At 43.0% G+C, this 17,809-nt stretch overlaps 1 protein-coding gene across 4 annotated transcripts in view; it reads left to right on the top strand.

The window, feature by feature from the left end:
• Positions 1–17,809, top strand: part of tmem123 (transmembrane protein 123) — a 135,864-nt gene that overhangs the window by 34,277 nt on the left and 83,778 nt on the right. The window contains exons 4-6 of one of the 4 annotated variants that reach the window (XM_038817789.1): positions 1,912–2,065; positions 10,926–11,150; positions 11,192–11,929. In XM_038817789.1, the coding sequence (XP_038673717.1) occupies positions 1,912–2,065; positions 10,926–11,127 (356 nt within the window). In that variant the 3' untranslated portion in view covers positions 11,128–11,150; positions 11,192–11,929. Of the gene's footprint in view, positions 1–1,911; positions 2,066–10,925; positions 11,930–15,740; positions 17,002–17,809 lie in introns of those variants that run through there. The other 3 variants (XM_038817791.1, XM_038817788.1, XM_038817790.1) reach the window with 3 other exon arrangements.

Raw genomic sequence — 17,809 nt, 5'->3', positions numbered from 1 at the left:
CGTTAGCGAGAAGAAGGTTAAGAGGTGACTTAATAGAGGCATACAAAATGATCAGAGGGTTAGATAGGGTGGACAGCGAGAGCCTTCTCCCGCGGATGGAGGTGGCTAGCACGAGGGGACATAGCCTTAAATTGAGGGGTAATAGATATCGGACAGAGGTCAGAGGTGGGTTTTTTACGCAAAGAGTGGTGAGGCCGTGGAATGCCCTACCTGCAACAGTAGTGAACTCACCAACATTGAGGGCATTTAAAAGTTTATTGGATAAGCATATGGATGATAAGGGCATAGTGTAGGTTAGATGGCCTTTAGGTTTTTTCCATGTCGGTGCAACATCGAGGGCCGAAGGGCCTGTACTGCGCTGTATCGTTCTATGTTCTATATCCAAAATTATTCCTCTGATTTTCATTTAACTGAGAGCTAAAAAATTGTTGGGGAATTGTAGGATGAGGGGAGGAAATGAAACAACTTGTTTGAGTTAATCCTACTGAATAGATCTGTGTTCAGCATTTCTAACCAGGTTTGAATTCGGATGCAGTGATAATTGTTAAATACTTGCTAGATGAGGCCGCACGGTGGCATACTGGTTAGCCCTGCTACCTACGACGCTGTGGACCTGGGTTCGATCCTGGACCCAGGTCTCTGTCTGTGTGGAGTTTGCACTTTCTCCCTGTGCCTGCTTGGGTCTCACCCCCACAACCCAAAGCTGTGCAGGGTAGGTGGATTGGCCATGCTAAATTGTCCCTTAATTGGAAAAGAATAATTGGGTACTCTAAATTTATTTTTTAAAACACATGCTAGACTTGAGTGTGGTGGGACGAGGTGAATTAGGCTCCCCAAGCAAGTAAAGCAAGAAGAGATTACAGGAGATGAGTGAAGGAAGATCAGGCCACCTCTATCAAACACTGGCAGGGGAAAGGATTGGAGGTTACGAGAGAGATCGAAGCCTGGGGCTGGAGGGGAAAGGGGCCTGTTTTCTTTTAAATATAGGATTGAGAGGAGCAGTTCAACTACTGCCAACACCACATTCAGGCAAGTATATATCAGAAACTTATTGATTGGTGGCCACGGTTTACTCCGCCACTGCCTCAGCAAACCAGTCTTGAAGAGTGAGCTTCATGAGTTCGGCTGTTTATATTAGAGTTTGCTTCAGGAATAGATAATAAACAATTTTTTTCTAGTCCTTTCTTAATATGATGGGGGTAGTACAGTTTCAGTTAAGAATGTGTCTTTGCTTTCTTCGCTAATAATAAAATATAATTTTTATTCATGTCACAAGTAGACTTACATTAACACTGCAATGAATTTACTGTGAAAATCCCCTATTTGCCACACTCGGGCACTTGTTCGGGTACACTGAGGGAGAATTCAGAATGTTCAATTCACCTAACAAGCACGTTTCTGGGGACTTGTGGGAGGAAACCGGAGCACCCGGAATAAACCCACGCAGACACGGGGAGAGTGTGCAGACTCCACACAGACAATGACCCAAGTCGGGAATTGAACCTGGAACCCTGGTGTTGTGAAGCAACAGCGCTAACCACTGTACTACCATGCCACATCCACACTGGAGCTATTATTGCTGGAAACAGGCAGTGCATAGCGTAATTTCCAGATCATAATCTACCTTTTAGGATAATTAGAAATTTAGTATAATTCAATGGGTACACAACCCTTTTTAAATAATAAACTAGAGAGTAAAAACTATTACAGTAGCATTTTATTCCAAGACTGACAGCAGCCTCTAGAAGGGGATCTTGAAGTTGTGCTGTAGTATTCTGCACAAGCTGGATTTATTGATCCCAGTCACTTTGTGTTTGCTTTATGATCAGCCATATAATTATTGGATTGTTCACTAAGATAAACATTTCCATTTCTATCAATCATCCACATTATTACTTTCTCCTTTTTCAGGTGCTGATATAACTACGGCTGCCTTGCCTATCGTTTCACACTTTGATATTGGAAGTTTTGTAGGTGGTATTGCGTTGGCTTTGGGTGCCATAGCTGTTTTCTACTTTGGACGAAGAGTTTGCATTACCAGAAGTGGCACTCAATACAGAACCATGTAAGAAACCTGCATCACTTACTAGGCAAATATTTCCTACCTTTTGTTATTAAAAGTTTTGTCAATAACACTCCTTAATAGCTTAGCTAGTTAAAGTAGTGAATAGCTGAATGATGCAGACCAGGATAGTTGCAGGTTTAATCCTTGATCTATGCTGAGCAGGCTAAGCAGTGGTAGTGAAATTGGTCTCATTGCCCTTGGTCATCGAGGGGAACTTTCCTAATGTTTCTGTCCATGATATCAGGTCAGTGATAGACTGTATCACAAACTTAAATAAAATTAAGGTTTGTAACAGGCTCAGTGGTGTAAAAGAGCAGAAGGATTTGGGTATGAAGGCAGCACCTTTTTTAAAAAAAAAGCAGCTAATGGATTCTAGGTTTTAAAAACCTAAGAGGTAATAACAATTCTTTTTTTTTATAAATGTTTTTTATTCAGTTTTCATGTTTTATATTGAACAAATTACAAATTGTTAGAGAGAGAAAAAAAAACACGCAAAAATTAACATATATATTTACAGGTGAGCATCTTCGTAGTAATAACTGTGGCCTCCCCCTCTTCGCCGGCATACATATTTTACATTCCCCAACATGTTTATTGGCATTTATTTAGTTTGGTTTTGGGCCTTAGCTAGCCATCAAACCCCCGTAACGAGCCCGTAGCCCCCCCCCCCCCCCCCCTCCCCGCCGGCTACCTTGCCCCGACTATTCTTCCTCTTGTACGTTGGCCACAAACAGGTCCCGGAGCAATTGCATGAATGGCTCCCACGTTCTGTGGAAGCCGTCGTCCGACCCTCGGATGGCGAATTTGATTTTCTCCATTTGGAGAGAATCCGAGAGGTCGGACAGCCAGTCTGCAGCTCTGGGCGGTGCTGTTGACCGCCAGCCAAACAGGATTCTACGGCGGGCGATCAGGGAGGCAAAGGCAAGGGCGTCCGCCCTCCTCCCCAGGAATAGATCTGGCTGGTCTGAAACCCCGAAGACCGCCACTATCGGGCATGGCTCCACCCTCACCCCCACCACTTTGGACATAGCCTCGAAGAAGGCTGTCCAGTACTCCACAAGTCTGGGGCAAGACCAGAACATGTGGGCGTGGTTGGCCGGGCCTCTTTGGCACCGCTCACATCTGTCCTCAACCTCCGGGAAGAACCTACTCATACGGTTTCTTGTTAAGTGGGCTCTATGTACCACTTTTAGTTGCGTCAGGCTGAGCCTTGCGCACGTGGAGGTGGAGTTGACCCTATGCAGTGCTTCGCTCCAGAGTCCCCACCCTATCTCCATCCCCAGGTCGTCCTCCCATTTCCTTGTTGCGTCCAATACGGTGTCGTCCCTATCTACCAGTCGGTCATACATGTCACTACAGTTCCCTTTCTCTAGGATACTTGCGTCCAGTAGGTCTTCCAGTAGTGTCTGTCGTGGCGGTTGTGGGTACGTCCTTGTCTCCTTTCGTAGGAAGTTTTTGAGCTGCAGGTACCGTAGCTCGTTCCCCCCAGCTAGCTGAAATTTCTCTGTCAGTTCGTCCAGTGTTGCGATCCTGTCGTCCGTGTATAGGTCCCTGACTGTCAGTGTCCCCCCGTCCTGTCTCCACCTTTTGAAGGTGGCGTCAGTCAGTGCTGGTTTGAACCTATGGTTGTTGCAGATGGGAGCCTTGTCCGACATTTTGTTCAGGCCAAATTGCTGCCGCAGTTGGTTCCAGGATTGGAGGGTGGCTGTCACCACTGGGCTGCTGGAGTGTTTTTTGGGTGGGGATGGGAGTGCTGCCGTGGCGAGGGCCCGGAGGGAGGTCCCCATGCAGGAGGCCTCCTCCGCACGCACCCACTCGGCTTCTGGCTCCTGGATCCATCCCCTTACTCGCTCGGCTGTTGCCGCCCAGTGGTAGAATTGTAGATTCGGGAGGGCTAGCCCCCCCCCTGGATTTTGTTTTCTGTAGGACCTTCTTTGGGATCCTAGCATTTTTACCCCCCCATACGAACGCCATGATAAGTTTGTCCAGCGCTATGAAGAAGGCCTTGGGGATGTAGATCGGAATGGATCTAAACAGGAAGAGGAACCTGGGCAATACGTTCATTTTGATCATCTGGACTCTTCCTGTGAGGGAGAGTGGGAGTGTGTTCCATCTTTGCAGGTCCTTTTTTACTTCCTCCGCCAGGCTGGTGAGGTTCCATTTGTGGATCCCTTTCCAGTCATGGGCTATTTGGATCCCCAGGTAGCGGAATTTATGTCGGGCTTGTTTGAACGGCAGCCCCTTTAGTGCTGCCCCCCCCCCCCCCCTTGCTGGTGTACTGGGAAGATCTCGCTTTTGCTCATGTTGAGTTTGTAGCCCGAGAAGGCTCCAAACTCTTTCAGGAGCGCGATGATTCCGTCCATGCTGCTTTGTGGGTCCGAGATGTAGAGGAGCAGATCGTCTGCATAGAGTGAGACTCTGTGCTCTCTGCCTCCCCTTCGGATCCCCCTCCAATTTTTTGCTGCCCTGAGCGCAATTGCTAGCAGTTCGATTGCTAGTGCGAACAGCAGTGGGGACAGTGGGCATCCTTGTCTGGTGCCCCTGTGCAGCTGGAAGTATTGGGAGTTGGTATTGTTGGTCCGTACACTCGCCATGGGGGCGTTGTATAGGAGTTTTACCCACGCGGTGAACCCTGTTCCAAGCCCGAACCGCTCCAGTACCTCTATGAGGTATTTCCATTCGACTCTGTCGAAGGCCTTTTCTGCGTCCAGGGAGACGATCACCTCTTGTGTTCTCTCCCCGGAGGGGGTCATTATTACGTTCAGCAGGTGCCTGATGTTCGAGGTGAGCTGTCTACCTTTGACGAAGCCCGTCTGGTCCTCTGTGACCACCTCAGGTACACAGTCTTCTAGCCTTTTGGCTAGGATTTTGGCCAGTATTTTGGCGTCTGCGTTCAGCAGAGATATGGGTCTGTATGACCCACATTCCGTTGGGTCTTTGTCTTTCTTAGGTATCAGCGAGATTGAGGCCTGTGCTAACGTGGGTGGCAGTGTGCCCCTAGCCAGCGAGTCTGTGAACATCTCCCGCAGGTGCGCTGTCGCAAATTTTTTGGAGAAGTCCGCCGGGAATCCGTCCGGTCCTAGCGCCTTCCCCGTCTGCATGGAGCTGATACTGTCCATGATCTCTCCCAGTGCTAGTGGTGCTTCCAGGTCCCGTTTCCTTCCCTCTCCCACGACTGGTATGACCAGTCCATCAAGGAACCGGTTCATCCCAGCCTTCCCCGTTGGGGGCTCTGAGGTGTACAGCTCTTGGTAGAAGGCCTTGAAGGTTTTGTTAATCCTCTCTGGTTCTGTTTCCAACATGCCTCTGGTACCCCTGATTTGCCCAATTTCTCTGGTGGCTGCCTGCTTTCTCAGCTGGTGTGCCAACAGGCGGCTGGCTTTGTCTCCGTGTTCGTACAGGGTCCCGCGCGCCTGGCGGAGTTGGTGCACTGCTTTCCTGGTGGAGAGCAGGTCAAAGTTCCTTTGTAGTTCTTTTCTCTCCGCCAGGAGCTCCACGGTCGGGGCCTCGGAGTATTTACGGTCTACCTCCAGTATGGAGTCGACCAGCTTCTGCCCAGCCACCCTTTCCTCCCTATCTCTTTGCGCTTTGAAGGCAATGATTTCCCCTCTTATTACGGCCTTAAGCGCTTCCCAGAACGTGGAGGATGATACCTCTCCGTTTTGGTTGTTCTCCGTGTACTCCGCTATGGCCCGCGCTATCCTTTCGCTGAAGGCCTTGTCAGCTAATAAGGCACCGTCCAACCTCCATGTGGGGCGCTGGGCCCTTCCCGTCTCCAGCCGCACGTCCATGTAGTGTGGGGCGTGGTCTGATATCACAATTGCGGAGTATTCCACCTTGTCTATCCCTGGAAGCACCGTTTTCCCCACCACAAAGAAGTCAATTCTGGAGAACACGTTGTGTACTGGGGAGAAGGAGAATTCTTTCTCCCCCGGGTGGGCGAACCTCCAGGGGTCCACAGCTCCCATCTGCTCCATAAAGTGACCGAGTTCCCTTGCCATGTTTGAGGTTTTCCCCGTTTTGGGGTTTGATCTGTCCGTCTTTGGGTCCTGTACACAGTTGAAGTCCCCCCCCCCCATGATTAGTCGATGCGTCGCTATGTCCGGGGTAATAACAATTCTAATGGGAAAGGCAAAACCACAGATAGAATATTATGTGCAGTATAGGGCGGCACAGTCTGCAAAGGATCTAAAGAGGACAGTCCAAAGCAGATTTATTCGGAGAAAGATATGGAAACATTTGGTTTGTTTTGATTAGAACTCAGATTGTGAGATGTTATGATGAAAATGTTGAAAATTATAGAACAAAAACGCAAAGCGATTGTGAAAAAAAGACCAGCACTTGCCTTAGGCAGACCTTTAGGAGGAAAACAGCCAAGCGTGGATAAATATAAATTGAGAAGCGAGATCTAGAGTACTTCCAATTGGGGGAGAGAGGCAAACCTGGGGGTGACCACAGCCAGGAGTGGATAAATAAAGTCAACGAGCAACATCAAGAGCACTTGCCTTTGGGAGAGAGGTGGACAGGAGCAGGAGTTCCCTGAGTTTGAAAACACAATGAACAGTGACGTCACAGGAAAGTCATAAGAATGGCTGGTGAGTATTGCTGCTTAGGAACTAAGTCTAAACAACTAGGGGTGTAGAAAATGTAAAAAATATTAACTATTGGGCAATGGCACAGTGGTTAGCACTGCTGCCTCAGAGCACTGAGTGCCTGGGATCGATCCCGGGTCACTGTCCATGTGGAGTTTACACATTCTCCCCGTGTCTGTATGGGTCTCGCCATCACAACCCAAAGATGTGTAGGGTAGGTGAATGGGCCACGTTAAATTGCCCCTTCTTTGAAAAAAAATAATTGGGTAGTCTAAATTGATCTCAAAAATATTAACTATTAGTTATTTGAGTAGCCGGTGAGTCTCATCTTTTATTCTTAAGTAAGCTTTATTACCACTGGTCAGGTGCACTAAGTGTTGTTGGGGTTTAACAGCAAGCTTTATTAATAGTACTAAGTTTTATTAGTATTGGTAAGGTGTATTACCGATAACAAGGTTTATCTGCAGTAACAAGGTTATCAGTTAATAAATCGTATAATTACAGGACTCCCCATCATCGAGTGTGCACATCCTGTGTGATGTGGGAACTCTCGGTCATGTTCCCATGTTCTGGATAACCATTTGCGCAGGAATTGTCATCGGTTTCAGCAGCTTGAGATCCAGATTTTGGAACTTGAGCGGCAGTTGGCGTCATTGCACACTTATAAATGTCATGTCACCTCACAGCTTGGGAGGGATTGGGTGACCATTGGACGGTCAAAATAGCAACCAGATGGGGCAGGTATCCTCTGAATACATTCCACTCTCCAAACAGCATTCTGTTCTGAATTCTGGTGAGAGTGATGGTTCATTTGGGGTGTGCAGCCAGAGCCGAGATCCATGGCACCACGGGTGGCTCAGTTGTACAAGGGGATACCAGGAAGACTCCTAGTGATAGGTAATTCAATAGTTTGGGGAATAGATAGGTATTTCTGTGGCCTCAGACCTGAATCCAAGATATTGTGCTGCTTTCCTAGTCACTGGCTGTAGAGCATTCTGAAGGGGGAGGGTGAATAGCCAGCAGTCATATGAATATACAAATTAGGAACCAACCGCACCTCAATCTTGCTCCGCCATTCAATAAAATCATGGTTGATCTAATTGTAACCTCAACTCAACACTCCTGCCTACCCCTATAATCTTTCACCCCCCGGTAATCCACAACCTGTCTAGCTCTGCCTTAAAAATATTCAAAGATGCTGCTTCCACTGCCTTTTGAGGAAGAGAGATCCATGACCCACTGAGAGAAAAGGTTTCTCCTCATCTCTGACTTAGAATCATAGAATTTACAGTGCGGAAGGAAGCCATTAGGCCCATAAAGTCTACACCGGCCTCTGAAAGAGAACCCTACGTAAACATCCACCCTATCCCGGTAACCCAGCGTCCCCACCTGACCTTTGGACACCACGGGGCAATTTAGCATGGCCAATCCACCTAACCTGCACATCTTTGGGCTGTGGGAGGAAACTGGTGCACCCGGGGGAAACCCATGCAGACACTGGAGAACGTGTAGACCCCACACAGACAGTGACCCAAGACGGGAATTGAACCTAGGTCTCTGGCGCTGTGAAGCAACAGTGCTAACCACTGTGCTAGATGAGTGACTCCTTATTTTTAAACTATGGCCTTCTTGAACCGCTGACAAGAGAAAACATCCTCTCCACATCCACCCTGTCAATACTTTTCAGGATCTTTAAGGTTTTGACCAAGTTACTTCTTACTCATGCTCCATATTGGTTCAAACGACATAGGCAGAAAGAGGGACATAGTCCTGCAGTCAGAATTTAGGAAACTAGGTGGGGAGATTTGCAAGGAAATCCTCAGAAGTAGTCATCTCCAGATTACTTCCTAGTGCCACGTGCTAGTAAACATAGAGATAAGAGGTTAGAGCAGATGAAGTGTGGCTGGAAGGATGGTTCAGGAGGGAGGGCCTTAGGTTCCTGGGGCATTGGGACCAGTTCTGGGGGAGGTAGGAGCTGACAATCTGGACGTTTTGCCCCTCAACGGGGATGGAACAAATATCCTTGCTGTGAGGTTTGCTCGTGCTGCTGGGGCAGGATTTAATTTAGTTTTGCAGGGGGATGGAAACCTAAGACAAATTCTGATTGAACAAAACCAGAAATGGAAGGCAGAAGGTTAATGAATGAGCCTGGAGGGCCAAGGAAAATAAGTGGCAGTGCTCAAGCGTATGTACTTGAATGCAATGAATAAAGTAAATAACAAAGGTGAGCTGAGGGCACAGATAGAAATGTGGCAGTATGACATGATAGCTATTACAGAAACATGGCTTAAAAAGGTACAGGAGTGGCAGATCAACTTTCCTGGTTCAGTATTTCAAACGAGATGGGAAATAAAAAAGGAGGGTAGCAATTTTGGTCAAAGAAACAATTATAGATGTGAGGAGTGACGCTATGTTAGAGACCATATGGATTGAACAAAGGAACAAAATGGCCAGTCACACTACTGGGAGTGCATTATAGATCCCCAAAGAGTCAGAGGTAGATAGAAGAGCAAATATGGGGGCAAATCTATGAGAAGTACAAAAACAAAACAGCAGTAATAGTGGATTTTAACAGCTTCAAGATTAACTAGGATAGTTGTAATGTTAAAGGGATGGAGAGAATAAAATTCTTGAGATGCATTCAGGAGAACCTTTTTGGCCAGTCTGTAACCAGTCCAACAAGAGGGGGTGTGGTTCTCCACCTAGTTTTCGGAAATGAAGCTGGGCAGGTGAAAGAAGTAACAGTGGGAAAGCATTTTGGTGATCGAAATTCAGTTTGTTTAACATAATGATGGAGACTGACAAAGATAGATAGCACTGTGGGTGTGCCTACAACTCGGGGACTGCAGCGGTTCAAGAAGGCAGCTCAAAACCACCTTCTGAAGGGCAACCAAGGATGGGCAATAAATGCTGGCCTAACCAGCGACGCCCACATCCCATTAATGAATAATAAAAAAGGAGTAATAAATTTAGATAAATTACTGATTTACCTAAAATAGTTATTAGTCACATAGAGCTATGTGTGGGAACAAACTAGAAAGTACAAAAGTGATTATATATGATGTAGATGTGGGAAGTTCTATTCCAATTAAGCAACATCCGTATGAACTGAATCCACTCAAGTTGGCACAGGTTCAAAAGGAGACTGAAAGCATGCTTAAGAATGATATCATTGAAGTGAGTTGCAGGGATTGGAGCTCACCTATTGTAATGGTACCAAAACCAGATGGAACACAACGATTGTGCGTAGACTCTAGGAAAGTCAATGCAGTAACAAGGTCAGATTCATATCTATTCCTTGTTTGGAAGACTGCATTGAAAAGGTGGAACAAGCAAATTTCTTTACCAAAATTGACTTACTGAAAGGATGACAAGTACCTTTATCAAGAGCGAAGGAAGTTTTGACTTTTGTAACGTTTAATTGTCTATAACCGATTAAAATTATGCCATTTGGAATGAAGAATGCGCCAGCAACATTCTAAAGACTAACCTATAAGGTCATTTCTGGACTAAAGAATTGGGCACTACACATAGACGATCTGGTGGTGTTCAGGGAAACGTGAAAGGAACATTTTTAAAATAAACTTAGAGTACCCAATTCATTTTTTCCAATTAGGGGGCAATTTAGCTTGGCCAATTCACCTAGCCTGCACATCTTTTGGGTTGTGGGGGCGAAACCCACGCAGTCATGGGGAGAATGTGCAAACTCCACACTGACAGAGCTGGGATCGAACCTGGGACCTCGGCGCTGTGAGGCAGCAGGGCTAATCCACTGCACCACTGTGCTGCCCGAAAGGAACATTTAACGGAATTTTGCGATCAACCATAAGGCTGGCTTGGTAGTAAACTGGACTAAAAATTAGTTTGTGAAAGCCCAAGTCACATTCTTAGGCCATAAAGGCCATGCTGTTGTAAATAGTCAGATCGCCCCATGAAAATGTGAAAATAAAAGCTACTGGGGAGTTCCTAATACCATCTACAAGAAGAGAAGTTTAAAGATTTCTAGGCATGAGTGGTTTCTACAGAAAATTCTGCCAAAATTTGTTCAACTGACAACTTTTGAAGAAGAACAGGAAATGTCATTGGACGTCAGAATATCAGAGGTATTTGATAATCTAAAAACGGTGTTGACCATAGCACCATTTTTGGCGACACCGAATTATGACCAGTAATTTAAGGTGGCCATTGATGTGAGTGATGTGGCCTTTTGTGCTGTGTATTATTACAAGAAGATGACAACGCGTAAGACCCGTTGGTTATTTTTCCAGAAAACTATGTTTATCAAGAAAGTATTCAACCATCGAAAAGGAAACAGAGTTTGGTTTGCTGTTGCAACATTTTGACATTTATGTTGCTCACAATTCATCAGAGACAATTGTTTATACAGACCATAATTCATTGAAGTTTCTGAAGAGGTTTAAAGATCGTAATGCAGGACTTTGGATGGACTTCATTGCTACAACCATTTAACTTGAAAATTATGCATTTCGCAGGAAGAGAAAACATAATTGCAGATGTTCTATCATGACTTTGAGATGTGATAAGAACGGAACGTTTAAAGTTGGAAAAGAAAGACTGAAATGGACGAAACTGATGTTTAAATTTGCATTTGTGAATATGACCAGCTATGTATCTTGTAGGGTAATAGTAGTCGAAAGAGAAAATGCTGGAAAATCTCCAAGTCTAGTAGTGCTAGTGCTAGGGTAATAGCAGTGTTTGATAATTAGTATTTAAAGTTGAAAAGGCTTTGGAAAATGAAGCTATCTTTTCATATTGCTAGTTAATTTTTTAAAGGGGGAGGTGTGATGAATGTAAGAAATTGTCATATTTTATATTTGATATTTTTCTGCAGTGATGTTATTAAAACCTGCGTTAAGATGCATACAGTCAGTATGTCTGCTAAAGCTGTGATTAAAGGGTCATAAAAGTGAGGGAATCATTTGTGTTGCAGGTGAAGTGTTCTAATACATTTAAGAACCATTTACTTGTTTCCAGCTAGCTAGCTGATGGAATATTGTTTACGTTTAAAGGACAACTGGGTTGCCAATCATTTATGAGGGCTATTGTGTTTGGTCCTCGCTAAGCAGGTAATGGGGCATCTTATGAAAGGAGACAGAAGATTGCGTTATGCTTTGGGAACAGATGATGTAATTAAGGGGAGCAGCCAGGTCTGTCTGAAAATGTTAGTTCTTTCTCAGATTTTAATCTGAGCAGAGGTATTTCCTTTTTGGTCCCGAAAGGTGTTCTCTCCAAAGATCCTGAGCTGAGAAAAGGAAGTTTAAAAAATCTGGTTGTTAACTTTATTCATGCATTATATTTGAACTATTTTGGTTTGCTCAATTAGAATGGAGTGGCAGGTTTAGGAAATAAGTAAAAATGTATTCTTTAATTTAAGAACTGTTGTAACTGTTAACTATAAAGCCATTACTCTGTTGTTAATGTGGTTAATTCTGTGTTTAAATAATGTTGTAACATAAAAGATACCTATTGATCAGCGTTATCACTCCTGTGGTAAAGTAACCTTTCCTCAGTTTTACCAATTCCAAATAGTCGGGTTCTGGTCTGGGATACTAGCAATGCCCCCAAAATATATATTTTTTTAAAATCCATCCCCAAAATTAGCTTTGTGGCCAGAAACAAATGGTAATAGTTGATGGATGTTGTACTGTTTCCACTGGGCTTCATCAAGGTTCAGAACTAGGTCCCCTGCTTTTAGTGGTATATATTAAAGATTTGGGTTTAAATGTAGGGGGCATGATCAAGAGGTTTGCAGACGATACAAAAGCTGGCCACATGGTTGACAGCAAGGAGGATAGGTGAAGACTAGAGGAAAATACCAATTGACTGGTCAGGTGGGCAGGATAGTAGCAAATGGAATTCAACCCAGAGAAGTGTGAGATGCATTTAGGGAGGTTAACAAAGCAAGCAAAGGATTACACAATAAATGGGAGGATTTTGTAAAGTGTGGAAGATGTGTGAGACCTTGGAGTGAATGTCCATAGATACCCAGATAGATTTACTGTTTTGGTCATTTATGGTTCGAGGACAGGTTGATAAAGGTGGTTCAGGAGGTAGATGGAATCCTTTCATTCATTAGCAAGTTTCAATACAAAAGCAGGGGAGTTATGCTGGAGCTGTATAAAACACTAGTTTGGCCACAATTGGAGTATGGTGTACATTCTGATCGCCTCATGACAGGAATATTGTAATTGTGCTGGAGAGGGTACAGAGAAGATTTACAATAATGTTGCCAGGAGTGACAAATTGCAGCTATGGTGAAAGATTGGATAGGTTGGGATTGTTTACCTTGGAACAGAGAACTGAGAGGGATTTGATTGAGTTGCACAAGGTTGTGAGGTACTTGGACACTGTGGATGGGAAGGACCTATTTCCCTTAGCAGAGAGGTCATTGACTAGGGGGCACAGATTTAAAGTGATTGGTCAAAATATTAGAGGGGAGATGAGCAAAAGATTTCTCAACCAGAGGGTGGTAAGGGCTTGGAACTCGCTGCTTGAAAGGGTAGTCGATGCAGAAGCCCTCAACTCAAAAGATGTCTATGTACCTGAAGACCTGTAGCTTTTAGCGCAACTAACCAAGTGCTCGTAAAATGGGATTGGGCTGGGTGGCTCCTATTTTAGCCAGCGCAGACACGATGGGCAGAATGGTCTCTCGTGGTGTACATTGATTTTGACATTTTCTAAGTATCTAAGGGGGAGGAATGCACAAGTGTGCAGGGGGTGAGTGGGGATGTGGCAGCACATGGGTTGCTCCTTGCACAGTGGGTCAAATGACCACCTTCTATACTGCATTAATGAAAATGAAATGAAAATCGCTTATTGTCATGAGTAGGCTTCAATGAAGTTACTGTGAAAAGCCCCTAGTCGCCAGATTCCTGCGCCTGTTCGGGGAGGCTAGTACGGGAATTGAACTGTGCTGCTTGCCTGCCTTGGTCCACTTTAAAAGCCAGTGATTTAGCCCAGTGTGCTAAACCAGCCATAACCTCCATGCTCCCCAGCTTCGGATTTGAGCAGTACCCCAAAGATATGCCAGGGGAAAGAAATATGTGAAACTGAGTTAACCTAAACTGTACTCTCTGCTGTTTTGTGAAGTTAATTACAGAATAGTGCTAGGAAGGGACTGGGATCAAGTCATTTTATCAATACTTTGGAGTGTTGTGTGGCACAAGTGGAACAGAAGTGACCAGTAATTTAAGATTTTACCAAGTTTAAATAACCTATCATCATCTAGTCATATTTCCTGTCATACAGGTTCAGACATAGATGCATAGTGATTAGGTCACATTGCTGATATGCAATATGCCGCAAGAACAATGATATAATTGTTTCGCTTAATTGTTGGCTGCCTTAAAGGTCAATGACTTCTCATTTCAAACATTAATACTCCAAACTATTTCTATTGTAAAGGAGGAAACCTTGCTTTTATATAGTCCCTGTCCTTGTGCTTTACGGTCAATTAATTACTTCTTAATTATATTCATTATTGTTTTATGATCAGATTGCAGCCAATTTTCACAGTAAGGTCCGATCAGCATGAACAACTTATAGTTGTATAGTACCTTTTAATGTAATAAAATGTTCCAAAGTGGACATTAAGTCACATTAGGGCAGATGGCCAAAGACTCGGTTAAACAGGTAGATTTTAAGAGTTTCTTAAGGAAGAAAGAGAGACAAAGAGGATTAATGTGGGAATTCCAGAATTCAGGTCTGAGGCAGATGAAGGCCTGGCCATCAGTGGTGGTGTAATTAAAATTGGGGATGCTCAAGAGGCAGAACATATGATGAATGAGATGAGTTATTCTCTTTTTGTAGTGGTGATTGAGGAATGGATATGGAATTCCCTCCTTTACAGCCACAAGAAAATGCCATGAGATCTTGCACATCCATCTGAACTAGCAGATAATGCTTCATCCAAAAATGGCTGCTTTGGCAATGCAGCATCCCCTGAGTACAGCAATAAAGTATCAGCCTAGTTTACATGTCCTGAAATGGTTTGAATTCAATTTTCTGACTCACACCAGAGTGACTCTAAATTTATGGCCATTCGTCATCACTGGACAGAATTTGTAGCCGGAAATCCACTTATTTTGAGAATGTATGAATCATTCTTGGTGAAATTGTAGACTGTCTACTAATTTATAAAATCATTTTGTGTTGTTAACAAAAATTGCATTCAATAATTATATTTTGTGAGAAATTAAATGCCAGCTGCATTGGGGTTCTGAGCTTGGAACGCGAGCATAGACTGTGCAGTGTTGTAACTGAGCTGCTTTAAGAAGAGAAAGTTGGAAAAATTTCCATCGTCCCACCACCAGCATAAAATTCACCATATTTTCAACAAATTCATAACAATTGGTAATGCCATCACTGAAAGAATAGCTGCAGTTACACTGGAGGCCCAGGTTTTCCTGTGACAGGGTTTGTTTTGAAAATTCATAAGGACGTGCCTCATGCCTGCCAATGTGATCCAGATCTGACGTCAATTGATTTAAAAATTCATGCTAATGTCCCAGAGCTCTCTGCGAAAGGTGTATAAGTTCTAACCAAAACAGAACTGTCCAGAATTCCCATTATTTCAAGTTTGCAATTGATTTGCACTATGGTAGCCCTTTAATTTTGTACCTCCCTTCCCAACTTTTCCAATCACACCTCCCTCCTACTGCTTTCCCCCGACCCCCTTTAAACGTCCTTAACAAATGCTAGATGCCAGAAACATGATGATCCTCACGTTCAACATTGAGTAATTGAGTGTTAGTGACTGAAAACACACCGAATGGTGGTGGTTCCTGTCTTTACTCATGGCTTTCATAAGCCTGCAAAAATATGAGTGGGTGCATTTAACATCCACAGTTACTTCGAACAGAAACACATGAAATGGTAACTGATGCCACTGAGATTAAGAGAGAGTTCACTGCCAAGATTCTAGATCCCATTTATCCCCAGATCTGGATCTAAAATTATCCAAAGCATTGTAGTGTTTTTAATTGTTGGTTTTAATTTACACTTAAAAGTATAGTTTACTTTTTAATTTCAAAATGCTTAACTTTTTTTTTAATGCATTCTAGTGAAGAAACTGAAGCAATAATCTAAGGACCATCAAATTAGAAAGTGCCTCAACCGATTGTATTGCGTTCTCCATGAATTTGAATCTACAATGGCAACAACTTTGAAAAGTCTATTTTCCAATTTTTGCATCATAAGAAATATTTCTACCTAAAAGCACTGTTGCATTGGATTAATGTTTTTGCATAGTAAAGCATGCAGTATATTTTTTAAATCTGAATGTGCCTTTTGAGCTTAACTGGGCATCTAGTAACCAGGTGTCAAGGCTTGATGACTTAATGTCATGAGTAACAATGCACTGAGTATAAAAATTGTCAGGGATCCAGAGATTATCATTCAAAGTTAGCTTTGGATACAATCTAAATGGTACAAAGCCAAACTTTTCCCCTTCAAGTTTCAGGTTTTCTCAACTGGTTGAAATGTCCAACGTTTAGTTCTTCAGAAATTCAAACTATTCAACCTTGATCATCCAAGATCAAAATCTCAAAGGTTTAACTCAACTGATATCAATATATCAGTTAGAATGTCAACATCATAATTTGATGTGGGGAATAAAACTATATATTTAAACTGTAACAGCACAGTAATAGATTTCACATGTTTTATTACTGTTGGTGATTTTAGTAAATACATGCTTAATGAATTTGTATAACATTACTTTGCTATTTTAGTGGTTGTGTCAACTCACTTAAAATGCATTGAATGTTTAGTTGTGAAAGACACCAATAGTAATTTCTAGGTTACGAACTGTACTTTACTGAATTTTGTTTTGTTTTATTGCTTAAAATTGAATTTTTTACTTAATTAAAAATAATTTTGTTTTCTGTACTGGTCATATATAAGGCAGAGTTCAATTGGACCTTAAACTATTTTTCCTTTTTCAGAATAAAAGCTTTTATTTAATACTGCTAAATCTGTGACCTGTGAAGCATCCTCTTTGAACTTTCTGAGGCAGTATGTAGTTAGAAATTATAATAGTTCAGGTGTCCGCTACCTTGTCTGTTTGTTGTCCTGCTGTTGCTTGTTGCATTTTGTAAAATCTAAACAGGACTTGTTAAAATTTTGTTCACTTTAGTAATGTGTATTCCGAATGACTTGATTCCAACAAATTTTAATTCTGCTTATTTGGTTAAGAAAAAAAAAATCCATACATTGGGATAAATTTTTATTGAATATGAATAGGTACTGTCTTACATTTTTGAAATTTCATGATAATAAACAGTACAAACCAGAAATTTGTTCTGTGTTTTGTATGAACACTGAACTTGAGTGTACACATTTCTCATACAATTGTTGCTAAGCAGATACTTTTTTCCATAATGAATCAGCAATGTTAACTATCTCTGTGTGAGCTAAGGTGCTGTAGTCACTATCAGAAATCAAATTTGGAGCTTTATCCAATAGCAGCACTCTTACAAGAATGACTCCACTAGGTGTCTTGGGACTTTAAAAAAACATTGTAGATTATTTTCACCTGTGATTCTGAAGCTGCCATCCTTAACTCTGTTGTGGCACTACAAACTGATCACTGTTTCAAATAATTTAGTAAGAAGTCTTACAACACCAGGTTAAAGTCCAACAGGTTTGTTTCAAACACGAGCTTTCGGAGCACGGCTCCTTCTTCACCTGAAGAAGGAGCCGTGCTCCGAAAGCTCGTGTTTGAAACAAACCTGTTGGACTTTAACCTGGTGTTGTAAGACTTCTTACTGTGCTCACCCCAGTCCAACGCCGGCATCTCCACATCATGGCAAATAATTTAGAGTACCCAATTTTTTTTTTTCAATTAAGGGGCAGTTTAGCATGGCCAATCTACCTAACCTGCACATCTTTAGGTCGTGGGGGTGAGACCCATGCAGACATGGGGAGAATTTGCTTAGCCATTCAAATGGGGAAAAGGGGGGGTACATCAGAAAAACCAACCAAGCCACATCCCTTCATAGAAGTTGCAGGTGCACACTCTGGAATTTCACAAAATGGAGCTGAAACATTTTCAGATAAAATTGTTTACGTCTACTTAAATCAGTGTTATCCAATAGAATTTTCTGATCAGTGTTACAAAGCCAGGTGTTAC

This window comes from Scyliorhinus canicula, chromosome 14 (assembly GCF_902713615.1).
Source record: "Scyliorhinus canicula chromosome 14, sScyCan1.1, whole genome shotgun sequence".
NCBI lineage: Eukaryota > Metazoa > Chordata > Chondrichthyes > Carcharhiniformes > Scyliorhinidae > Scyliorhinus > Scyliorhinus canicula.
Note: the sequence above shows the minus strand (reverse complement) of the source record. Positions and strands in the feature narration are given on the sequence as shown.